Here is a 12,024-nt window from a genome sequence, read left to right on the forward strand (position 1 = left end):
CTTTTAGACCAACCCCCTTACTAGCGCCAATTAAAGTTTGTGTGTTTTTCTTTATGGTATCTACATTATCACCCAGTAGATTCACATCATCGGCATAGGCCAACAGCTGATGTCTCCTGTTTAATTTCAGTCCCACCTGGTCTCCCTGGACCTTCCTGGCATATTCTGAAGCAAAGTTGAAAAGGAGTGGCGATAAAGCATCTCCTTGTTTTAGACCATTCTGGATAGGAAATTTATCAGACAGCTGTTTACCTACACGCACTTTACTATACGTTTCGTTTAAACACATTTTAATCAACATAACTAGTTTCATGGGTATCCCAAACTCTATCAGAATATTGTACAATACTTCTCTCCTAACTGAATCATAGGTTTTCTTGAAGTCTACAAAGAGCTGATGTAGCTTTAAAACTAGAGGTCGCAATTAACCACCAATTTTGAACTTCAATTTAAATCAAGTAAGTTTAACATTTTCGAGGAATGACTATGGGTCATAAAATGTAGCATCGTACCAACTCACGGACAATACTAGTGTATAAGTGATGACGGTCGCTTTGTTGAACGAAACATATAACAAAAGAGTTAACATGCGAGTGTGACTGATGTGGGCATGAAAACCACACTGTCCGGGACAAACCAAGTGCCGCGAAGAAAAAACTGTATAAGCACGCTCTTGGAGCCATGTTAATTCCATATTTCGCAAGATATTTTTTACGTATAGCGTGAAACCAACTGAAAAATGTCTTTGGAGTATTTAAGAAGCGCTTCTCCCAAAGCATTTCTATGAAGCGCGCCGCCTTCTTTAACGGAGAAAAAAAAGCGTTAACTTTTGTGTGTGTGTGTGTGTGTGTGTGTGTGAGCGAGCGAGCGAAAGGGTACCCACAGTTGGACAGCCGTACCGCAGGCTTTCGACATTTCAAAATGGTTCGCATTTTCAGAAGGTGTGAAGGATATATGAATAGAATATGGAAGTGAAAACATCCCCAGGCTATGAAAAGTTGGAAGTGGCCTCGTAGTATTTTCAGTAAGTTTACCACTCCATTTAACTAGTAACTATACAGACTCAATCCAGACTTATTTTTCACCAGGAATTAGTTCTTCGTAAACTTGCCTCCTTCCTTCAGGGGTGGCAACTCTTCTTCTACAACCGTAAAATCATCTTCCTTCGGCACGCCAACAAAGCGCCTTGCAAAGATGAATTTCTTTGTTTTCACCATATTGCTGGTGCAATGTGTATGTGTGTATAACACTCCTGAAATGAGAATGAAACCAATTTCAAAATTAATTCCCATAGATGAATGGTTTCTAAAGTATGAGTCCTCCCCCCTCCTCTGTGGGCTGATGTTCTTTGAAAGCTATACAGGAAAACTGAATTGATCATACTTACTTATTTGCTTACTCATGGAGCTAAGCCCTTCTTGAGGAGCCGCCAATTCTGCACCTACTCAAGAATTTCCCAGCATTTTGTGAAACCCCAAGGTTCATTATCGTGTTCACAAGAGCCCCCCCCACTGGTCCCAATCCTGAGCCAGATCAATCCAATCAATACAATATCATCCTCTCTCTCTAAGATCAATTTTAATATTGTCAACACACCTACCCCTTGATCTTCTCAGTGGTCTCTTTCCTTCTGGCTTTCCCACCAATATCCTGTATGTTTTCCTCTTCTCCCTCATTCGTGCTACATGCAATGCCCACCCCATTCTCCTTGACTTGATCATTCTAATTATACTTGGAGAAGAGTACAATTTTGAAGCTTTCTCCAACCTCCTGTCACTTTATCTCTCTTCAGTCCAAATATTCTCCTCAACAGCCTGTTCTCAAACACCCTCAGTCTATGTCCCTCCCTTAATACCAGAGACCAAGTTTCACTTCCATACAGAACCACAGGCAAAATTATAATTTTGTATATTCTAATTTTTGTTTTTGGACAGCAGACGAGAAGACAAAAGGTTATTGACTGACGAGTTCAATCTCCTCTTTATTTACTCCTGAATCAGGTTTTGATTTATTATCGTCGTTCCCAAATATCTGAACTGTGTTACATTTTCAAAAAATCTGTTTCCTATTCTTACGTCATGTTTTGCGATGCATTTTACTGATGAGACAACAACATATACTTAGTATTCTCTGTGTTTACTTCTAGACCAACCTCTTTAGTTGTGTCAATTAATGTTTGTATGTTTTTCTTTATGGTATCCATATTATTACCCAGTAGATTCACATCATCGGTGTAGACCAACAGCTGATATGTCCCGTTTAGTTTCAGTCCCACCTGGTTTTCCTGGACCTTTCTAATGGCATATTCTAAAGCAAAGTTGAAAAGCAGTAGCGATAAAGAATCTCGTCGTTTTAGACCATTCTGGATACGAAAGTTATCAGACAAATATTTACCTACACGGTCTTTACTATAGGTTTCGTTTAAACACATTTTAATCAGCCTAACTAGTTTCATGGGTAACCCAAACTCTATCAGAATATTGTACAATACTTCCCTCCTAACTGAATCATAGGCTTTCTTGAAGTCTATGAATAGCTGATGTACTATCTCATCGTACTCCCATTTTTTCTCCAATATCTGACGAATGCAAAAGATCTGAACAGCAGTTGATCTGTTACGTCGAAACCCACACTGATGATCCCCAATAATTTCACATCTATGTATGGCCTTAACCTTGACAGAAGAATATTGGATAAAATTTTGTATTAAGTTGATAGCAGTGATATCCCCCGATAATTACTACAGTCAGTTTTATCACCCTTCTTGTGAACTGGTACAGTAATAGATTCCTTCCACTGATCAGGCAATTTCTCCTTATGCCAAATAGAAACTGAATTGATAATAATATCAAGGATAAGGTGTAGCGTAGTTGGTTGAGGCACTTTGCTACAAGCCGGAAGGTCGTAGGATCGAATCCCGACGAGGTCATCGGATTTTTTTTTCAGTTTACCTAATCCTTCCAGCCGCACTATGGCCCTAGGGTCGACTCAGCCTCTAACAGAAATGAGTACCAGGAATATTCTGGGGGTAAAGGGCGGCTGGCGCGTAGGGCTGAAAACCTCACGGCTATCTATGAGCCGATTGTCTAGAGAAAATGTAGGAACCTCAACATCTTACAACCCTATGGGCCTCCACGGCCTGTTACATGGATACCTTTACTTACACCATTACCACTACCACTACCACTACCAGTACCAGTACCAGTGCCACTGCTACTACTACTACCACCACCACTATCAGTACCACTGCTAATACTACATTCTCGAGGTAGACGAAGAAACTTCCCGTTGTGAGAGCTATATGCAGAATCCTGGTTGCTGTCTAATGAATAAGATCAACACTCACATTTACAAGGACTTCTCTGTTATACGCTCACTGTTACCAGTTTCAACGAAATCCAAAGACATGGCAGTAGCGCACTTACCTCTCTGTCGTGCGTGAAGGCCGAGGAAGCAATGTTGTACGTGACGAGCGTGACAGCGCCCTTTTTGTAGCTGCGTGAGGCTCCGTCAGGGTACAAGTAGTGGGAAGGAGGGGTTCAAAGATGATCAGTATGATGTAAACAGCGAAACAGCTGTGTCATGGTACTTACTCTCTGTAACCAGTCCAGTGTGAGCTCCTAATCGCGTCGATAACCGAACTGGGTGGGGGCAGGAAGAGAGAAACAGACGCAAGTCATCACATGTTGAGAACGGACATGGCTGAATGTTTTCTTCAGTAGGACTACAGGTATCGGTGGGGTTAGGCTAAAAAGAAAGTCGAATAGAAAGGACTAAATATTTTCTGTACGAGACCTACAGCAACTCCTGCGGTTACGTTCGTGGTAAACACCGCGACTGACAAAGGGTGTCGCGCATTGGTACCGCTCAGCTAATCTCAGAAGCAAAATTACAATTTGTGGCAAGTCTAATCAAAATGTAGATTACTAACTGCTGCAAGAGGGGCCCCCCGAGTTCTCCAGAATTGATTAATATATGGCTGTGTCCATGCACAGTTTTAGCAGAGGAGGTTTCGAAACAACTTGACCTGGATCCATACTCCTTCGTCTCCTGAGAAATTCTTTCCTAAGCCAAATCTATTTTGTCCTGCCTAACATAGTCTGGGTGGCGTCTGTCATACATACCAGACTCTTGTTCAGTTAACTGCACAAAAACAAAATTAGCAGCTTCGTCAACTTTTCGTGCCATCGTAAGAAAGAAATGAATCATTGAAGCACGTTATAGAACGGGTGACACTAGGAAACCACGCGGCAACGCATCTGTGAGAAGACTGGCTTGGTCCGTTGCCTGGAAATGGAGTTTCTCAGTCTTTCCGCGAGTTGCGTTGCCGTTTCCTCAATTTGCGCTGCTCCATACAGTAACGCGTTCAACTCAGGCTAACAGTTCTCGGAAACTGCGGTTGAGTTGCGGTTGCCAGTTTCCTTGGTGTGCTCACGCTGTAAGACTTTCAGAACAGGCTTGCCTGGCTCGACCATCAAATTATTATTTAGGTGACTGTAGCACTCTGACTGGGAGACGCTGTGATTTAGCTTGAACATGAAATGCCCCCTCCCCAACCGCAGGTATATCATACAGCTTTCCGTGTAACCTGCGTTTTTGCTGTTTGTTTCTTCCGTATTAGTCGGACAGTCACTCTGTCTGACATATGCCAATATGTCTTAATGACGATATCTGAATAAACACAATGCCCGACGGACTGCCTCACTGGGCAGGTCGCGGCGTGCACCGGTAACAACCGGTCCGGAGAGAGGGGCTAGCTCTGTCTATTGGGCCCAACTGAGTAGGTTTTACCTGAAGACGGAGACAGAATCCAGTCTCCGAAACGAAGCGTTTTTTAAAAGAAACAGGACGGTTTTTTAAGAATAGACAAGACGATGGGTAATGTCCAGCAACATATTAATTATAACAATTTACCATCATCACAAACTTTTAGATCTTACAAACAAGATGAAATTTAATTTTAATGCAGCAATGTAGCATTACGCTGTAATTTTCAAAAGTTAAACTGTTAACAGTTTCCAAAGTAATGAATAAATCCACGTATCTTAAATGCATATTTTGAAATAAATGTGAATTGTGTAAAATATTTCTGACATTCTTTATTTAATGCTACTGCTTTCAGTGAGACATTTCTCTTTCGCTGCAACATCGCCAGCTGCAGATTGCACCCGGTTCCTGTGTCTGCATAGCACAAGCCATTCCACATCTCGTGCTATCCTGCTTTCCCCTGTATGACCTACGAAATACTGGCTTTGTTGGCTGACGGAAGGCTTTCTTTATTTGCTCTCGTGAACAGTCTAAAAATACGATCAGACCCTACGTCGTGACAACTAGATTTAAATAGGCTTTATTTCAAGTCTATGGATGTAGTAATTAGTTATAGTGTTATAATATAAAATTTCTCGGTGAGGGTAATTTTATTTTTAATAACTGAACTTATTTCTATGTTACACGTTACTGTATTTCTATGTCACATAAGGAGAATATCCTTAATGCTGCTGATGTTTCTTGCACAGCAGAACAATATCCACTTCAGGCACAAATAAAGGCTTTCAATTCAAATAACTATTGCCAATATTACTGAAATATTTCAAATGATTCATATATTTTGTCCCAGAATTCCATCCGTGCTTTCACAAAATTTTTCTCCATGCTTAATTTGTTGTCAATGTTCAGGTAGTTTAGCTGTGAGTCGGTAGCTGGCGTCCAGGTCACTCCCAGCAGCGGTTCAGCTTTCGGCGTAGGATTCCTGTGGATTCAGTAGTAGTTATGGAGGCATATTTCTTCACAGAAACAAAACAGAATGACCACAACTTTACAAGCAAACATTCGGCGTTCATTTCTATGCTTTCTTGTCCATGATTCAAAGACGAAAGATAAGGGCATGTCAGGTCCCTCCGGTTTTATAACCGCTCATTGTAATTAAGTCGTTATAATGCATCAAGATTTGTCTTTATCAATGGCTCTTCCAGCACATTCGAGGCCGTGGCATCCTATTCAGTACCATAATCATTTTTTCACGGACGGTAGGAATCGTTTGACGAGTGACCAGCCCGTCGCAAGGCCTCTACCTAAACACAGAATAAACACACACACACCAAACATTCATGCCTTGAGTGGGATTCGAACCCACGATCCCAGCTTCAGAGCGAGCGAAGACAGTTCATGACTTAGACCGCGCGGCTACTGTGACCGGAAATGTACCAAGATTAGTGATAGCTAATTTATAATGTAATCCATGTTAGGAGAAAGGGACATACGGAGATGGTCACATTCTTGCCCTGAGAAAGTTCCCTAGGCCCATCTTGCTGCCAGGGCATGAGATGCAACATCCGCCCTCTTTGAAACTGTAACTTTTGGCCAATTTTGAGAGTAATAAGTCAAAAGGAGGAGCGCTGGAAACCCACACTATGACTGTCATAGATCAGAGCGCTGTCAAAAGCGCCGTTTGGAATATAAGGTCCAAAGTCGCTAAACACCTATAGTTAATTGGGAAATGAAAAGTTAGGAAACCGCCTTGATTCTGAACTAAGCCAATGAGCGATGTTTGGGGGATGGAGCTTTCCGGGGGTTGCATTTCTGTGGAGACTTCTGTTCCGGGATAGTTCACTTCTGGTTTTAACTTTTGCATCGTAGGGACACGAACCTGCGTCACTCCGCACAAATTCTAAATTACACAAACTTAAACATTTTTGTAATCATTCCGAGTGGAGTGTAACTCACAAATATTTAAAGAGTGACTACAACACTGAAGTGGAGTAACAGTTAAGATCACCAGCAGACTAAGATGGTGCTGCTATCGCCTTGTGGCGAGACCAGTGTGTAGCATCTGTGTTTTCCTGCCTGCCGCAGCGAGGCACGTTAAAACCCTGGATAAGGTCTCCTGCGGTCTCCTGCCTAAGGACTGCTGAGCAGAGCCAGTTACCTCCAACCAGCCCTTACCCAGAAGGCACCGCCTCTAACTGTAAACACCCCCACTCTGTTCTTACTGGCGCGCCGTACCCAGCTGGAGTTCAAAGCGGCGCCCTCCATTCTCCCAGAAGGCTTAAAAACAGTCATAGTTAGCGCCCAACTCAAGGCGTGCAGCTGAGTATGGTTGTTTTCGTTCAGGCACTGAAACTGCTAAATAAATATAAAGTTGAAGAAAGCAGTCTTCTGGGATGTGACGCCGTGTAGATGCGGTGTTACCCGTAAGAAGAAATCCGCTCACGCTGGTTCGCTCGCGGATTTCTTCTTGTCTTCTACCCTGAAGATGGAGGCGATACGTTCATCCGAAAGTCTGTTAACACAATATCTACACTGCGCCACCTCCCAGAAAACTGCTTTCTTCATAGTCACCGCCGTGAAAACCTCAAATCTTACAAATATAAAAATTGTTAGGTGAATTCTAATTTGTGCCTCATCCATTCGGTGTACGTCTCCTTTACATGAGTATCAAACCGAACTGCGTTAATTACATGTAAAATGGGTCTACTCACTGCAAGAAACGACTGCAGACTAAATGACGCGAAGTACAGAACTCATCAAGACGTATATCTTTATGCAACACTTTTTTTTTTATACTTGATACTTAATACAATGCAGTGGGTGAAATAGTTTCATCTAAAAAATAAGCCTATATATCTCCCTGTGAAAACTCTTATTTCTGTCACAAGTTTAAGGCATGAAGCAACAGAAATTGTAATAGTTCTGTGTCATGTCCAAAGTAGAAACTCATCTCTGCCTGAACGTTGTTTGGGCTATCAGCCACGTTCGTCCACAGAACTTCCATTGACAGGGGGTGACGGGCAGGTAACTAGTATTGTCACTTATGTGCATATGCACGCCCCTCATTCAAACTCAGTCGATAACGCATAGAAGAACTGCCCGCGGGCTTAAGTGTGCATTGACTGATTTACAGACGCATGAACAATGGCCAGTGGCGACCCATGACATCATTGCTCGGTCCGCAGCCACCTGCTCGCGATACGTTGCTCCGAAACGTCGGTTCACACACGATTTACACGGCGTCACATCCCAGAAGACGGTATTCTTCAGGTTTTATTGCGTTTTGAAGTGTGTGGTACCACACCTTACGAACTTTAGCTCTACGTTGGAATTTTCTTCTATGTACTGTTTTTTTTTTTTTGGACTTCATTATACTCCTAAACGCCACATTCGTCTCCGAAATTAACCCTGTCCTTCACGGAATTTATAAAGAATTCTGAGTAAAGAAAAATTCTCTTACCCTGATTTAGCGAAATTCGTCCACAACTTCACAATTTGTGATCTGACTCTCAAGCCATCTTCATTCAGCTGTAGTCCTCTTTCTGCAGCGATGGTCATTTGGAACAGGTAGCCAAGCTCAGCCCCGTGACAGGCTCCTGAAACAAACTGCACCTTGTTGGACCCAGTAGGGTCACGTTGTTACACTGCGAAGTAACTACGAGAATAAGTAAATATGTACGCAGTTTTACTTCGTCTTAGAAGTGAAGATGACAGCACTGAACATGGCATACACCTCTCACTTACATCTAGCTCCGTTGATATAATGTGCAAAGTGTAACGACTACCTTTAACCCGATGTTTGTGGTCAGAGAGCGTGACCGTTAGTGAAATTTCCGGAAGGATGATATGCATGCATGTACTAGATACACGTAACTGCTTCCGCATTGGCTGAAAGTTCTGAGGGAGCGCAGGTACGCGTTTTGGACTACCATTGAGAAAGCTGAGGAGCAGACTGATCAGAATATCCGAGACGACAAATGAATCAGTATTGAAACTGAAACTGAAAAGAGCGTGGCGGGGTAAGAACGGCTTAATGCGCAGCAGTAAATATTTACGCTCATGGAATCAGTATACTTGTAGGTCGTTATATGTAATACGTACATAAAACAGCAGGCGATAACATAAAGCTAAGAAACTAAAGGTATCCCTGTAACAGGCCGTAAAGGCCCATAGGGTTGTGAGACGTCGAGGCTCCCACATTTTCTAGACAATCGGCTCACAGGTGGCGGTTGGTTGTCAGCCTTACGCGCCGGCCGCCGCCCTTTACCCCCAAGAATATTACTAGTACTCATTTCTGTTAGAGGCTGAGTCGACTCCAGGGCCACATTGCGGCTGAAAGGATTAGGTAAATAGAAAAATCCAACGACCTCTTTGGGAATCGAACCCACGACCAGCCAAAACAGCGGATAAAACTCTTTTCACGAGAAAATGTTAATTATTTTCAATTAAAGAAGTCCATAATTATAGTTAGTTAGTTATTGGAGAGGGTGGGTTTCCCCATGCACTTAGACCTGTATTGGTCCATTGTGCTTCCCTCTATGATTTCTACCAGTCTCTATATCCTACCGGTATTGGTGCTTACCATCAGTCCCGCCCAGCCAGCGAGACCGGCTCTACTAGCTGAGAGGTATCTATAATGCTTCCCCCATCTACCAGAGGTATTAGAGACTGCTGTTGGGCGGGAAACGTCCGTAATTTGGCTCAGTGACCTCCTTTGGAGATATGAGGTTCTTTTACGTGCCGTAAAGCTACGACACGGGACCCACGGCTTAAAGTCCCTCCCGGAGGACTTGTTCCCTGAATTTTTCCGCCCTTAAAAATTCGACGACCTCCGCCGGGTATTTGAACCCGCGTACTACGAGTCATGAGGTGGGAACGTTACCTCTAGACTACGGAGGCCGCTATAATTATAGTTACTCGTGATCTAACCTCTTCGACCAAGAAATATGGTTCAGGTTTCTGTTATGAATAGTTTTATACAATAGCTGAATCCAATTCTTTATTGAAGTCTGTCGTTGTGTTATGACGGACTCTACTAAAGAACTGTATATAATAGCACAACAGGATGAAAATTATAATAGCTGAATCCGTTACATTATTTTACGAAAAGAGTCTTTGGCAGAGTTATTCAGAAACATTACGTCTCTTGAAGTTTTGATCACTTTACGAATAACTTCACTGAACAGTCGTCGCTTCCGCCTTGCATTTGCGAGGCGCCTGTTTGCAGTTTCCTCACTGAGGTTATTTCTAGTTCTCCTGGGTCCTTGCAGGAAAATTCCGGGGTAGTACCTCCGAACTAGGCCATTCTGCGTCCTTCCAGATAATTTCAAATTCATTATTCACTGCCATCCATCAATGGACGTTACCTAGTCTCAGCAGCTGACGGTGTCGTGAAAGTGTGAATAAAATATAACGACGAAAACTGCCGATCCTGAAGACGTGTTCTCTACAGTAAACACCCTTGAGTTCGTCTTTATCGGTACAATGGGCGAGAGCCGGTGCTACTGTTCACAGTCTGACAGCGGGAAAGCAACTTAGGGAGGGTTGTCGAACTACAGCTTAACTAAATCAACATACCATTTGAAAAAATGTTGGCTCAAGTGCGGACAGCGAGGGAGTATCCAGATAAAGCGTTATAATTAGTGTATAAAATAAGCATAATTATATATCTGTATTAATATTCATATAAATTGATACAGATTTTGCGAAAATTGTTTGTTAATATTTATGTGACTTAAAATGATTTTAAAGGTCTTAATAGTAATTTCGGTTTTATTTCTTTGGAACCGCTGATACATGCGTTTGCCAATATTAACTTGTACCCTAATTTGGAAATTTTATTTTACATTTTGTTTCATAGACGCTCCGCCAGAAAGGTACGACACTAGCCGCCACTGCTTTAGTGTGGCCTAAGCCGAGCAGTTCATATAGACCGTATTGGGCTTCCTGTAGCCATGAACTGTCTTCCTGTCACGTCAGGCCCGAATCAAATCCACAACCAATCTACCGGAAACATACAGATCGCTGAAGGATTTAAGAGAAATGTTCGATCGTGCAGTGCATTGCTAATGCGAGCTGTGGCCCTGCAACAGATTTGTTGTCCTTCTATACCTGTATGCGAGCCCTGGGGTTCCGGCTCTTATACCCAGACAGCAAGAAATGTTGCTCGGCTTGAGGTTCACCCAGTGTTTTCTGCTCCCATCCTCAGGGTCGAAGAATAAATCAAATGATCATTCCGGAAAACAAGCAGGGATAGAGTTCGGGCGTTGTGCCCGCTGCTTGCTTACTTTGGGGACAGTAAGTCCGCACGAAAGTTTGTATATTTCTACAAGATTGAACGGCGTCACATCCCAGAAGATAGTACTTTGAAATATGCTTATTGTTCCAGATCCAAAGAACTAGCGACAGACACAAGAGTTGTGGATAGTTGTCTGAACTTACCTGGCAGACGATTAGATCCAAGCTCCATATCGTACAAGCCAAAATTTCCATCAAACGCGAAACAGTAGAAATAAATGGGAATTGAAGCTACGGCCACTTGCTTCCGGATAGTCTGAGTGATCCCACTGACGAACCAGAAGTCACTATAAAGCTGGGAAAAAATATCTGTGTTAGGGAAGAGAACATTCTCAGGCTGTAATAAGTTTTAACATTAGACGCTACTTTTAAACATATATCAGAAATGATATGTATGTAATGGCCGTCTTGTAGTGCACTCAATTTCACCTGTCACTTCACTACATGTTTCGGCAACATTGTGCCATCCTCAGGTGCTCTATTTACGCTAAGCTATTGCATTGCTTGCCACACGATGGCAGGTGAAATTGAGTGCATTACAAGACGGCCACTGTATACATATCATGGATGAGAATCAGTGCAACAGGACGCTAAAATACATCAGCAAACTTCGGCCATGTGTCCTTGGAAAATGGCTCAGTTCCGAAGTAGAATTCCTTGATTCTAGCAGCCAGTTCTTCATACTTGGCTGTATTCTCTTCGATCCTGAAATTATGAGGCACAGGTACCCTAAACCTCTTGCTGAGAGCCTCGTACCATGACGGGTGCTGAGCAATGTCTGAAAAGAAACACCAGAGTTTAGAAGATCAGTTAAAGGCGTCATTTTTCAGAGAGGCATTTAGAAACCAATGCATTAAACAATATTTGTTTGTGTATCACATAGTTCCTGTTTGTGCAAGCACTGGCTCCAAACTAAGTACCTGTTGAAATAGGTTAGCAGGCTAACAAATAACAATCGAA

The 12,024-nt window shown here is 42.6% G+C and overlaps 2 protein-coding genes across 3 annotated transcripts in view; both read right to left on the reverse strand.

The window, feature by feature from the left end:
• Positions 1-3,527, reverse strand: part of LOC111869265 (prostaglandin reductase 1) — a 14,827-nt gene extending 11,300 nt beyond the window's left edge. The window contains exons 1-2 of one of the 2 annotated variants that reach the window (XM_023860662.1): positions 3,426-3,527; positions 1,112-1,252 (exon numbers count right to left, since the gene is read on the reverse strand). In XM_023860662.1, the coding sequence (XP_023716430.1) occupies positions 1,112-1,217 (106 nt within the window). In that variant the 5' untranslated portion in view covers positions 1,218-1,252; positions 3,426-3,527. The other variant, XM_023860667.2, reaches the window with a different exon arrangement.
• LOC111869388 overlaps positions 1-12,024 on the reverse strand; it is a 51,620-nt gene that overhangs the window by 29,088 nt on the left and 10,508 nt on the right. Inside the window, exons 7-12 of the mRNA XM_023860889.2 lie at positions 11,664-11,842; positions 11,209-11,359; positions 8,228-8,363; positions 5,582-5,749; positions 3,173-3,297; positions 1,112-1,252 (exon numbers count right to left, since the gene is read on the reverse strand). Coding sequence (XP_023716657.1) covers positions 1,112-1,252; positions 3,173-3,297; positions 5,582-5,749; positions 8,228-8,363; positions 11,209-11,359; positions 11,664-11,842 — 900 coding nt within the window. The remainder of the gene's footprint in view (positions 1-1,111; positions 1,253-3,172; positions 3,298-5,581; positions 5,750-8,227; positions 8,364-11,208; positions 11,360-11,663; positions 11,843-12,024) is intronic.

The sequence above is a fragment of the Cryptotermes secundus genome, unplaced genomic scaffold, assembly GCF_002891405.2.
Source record: "Cryptotermes secundus unplaced genomic scaffold, Csec_1.0 scaffold630, whole genome shotgun sequence".
Taxonomy (NCBI): Eukaryota; Metazoa; Arthropoda; class Insecta; order Blattodea; family Kalotermitidae; genus Cryptotermes; species Cryptotermes secundus.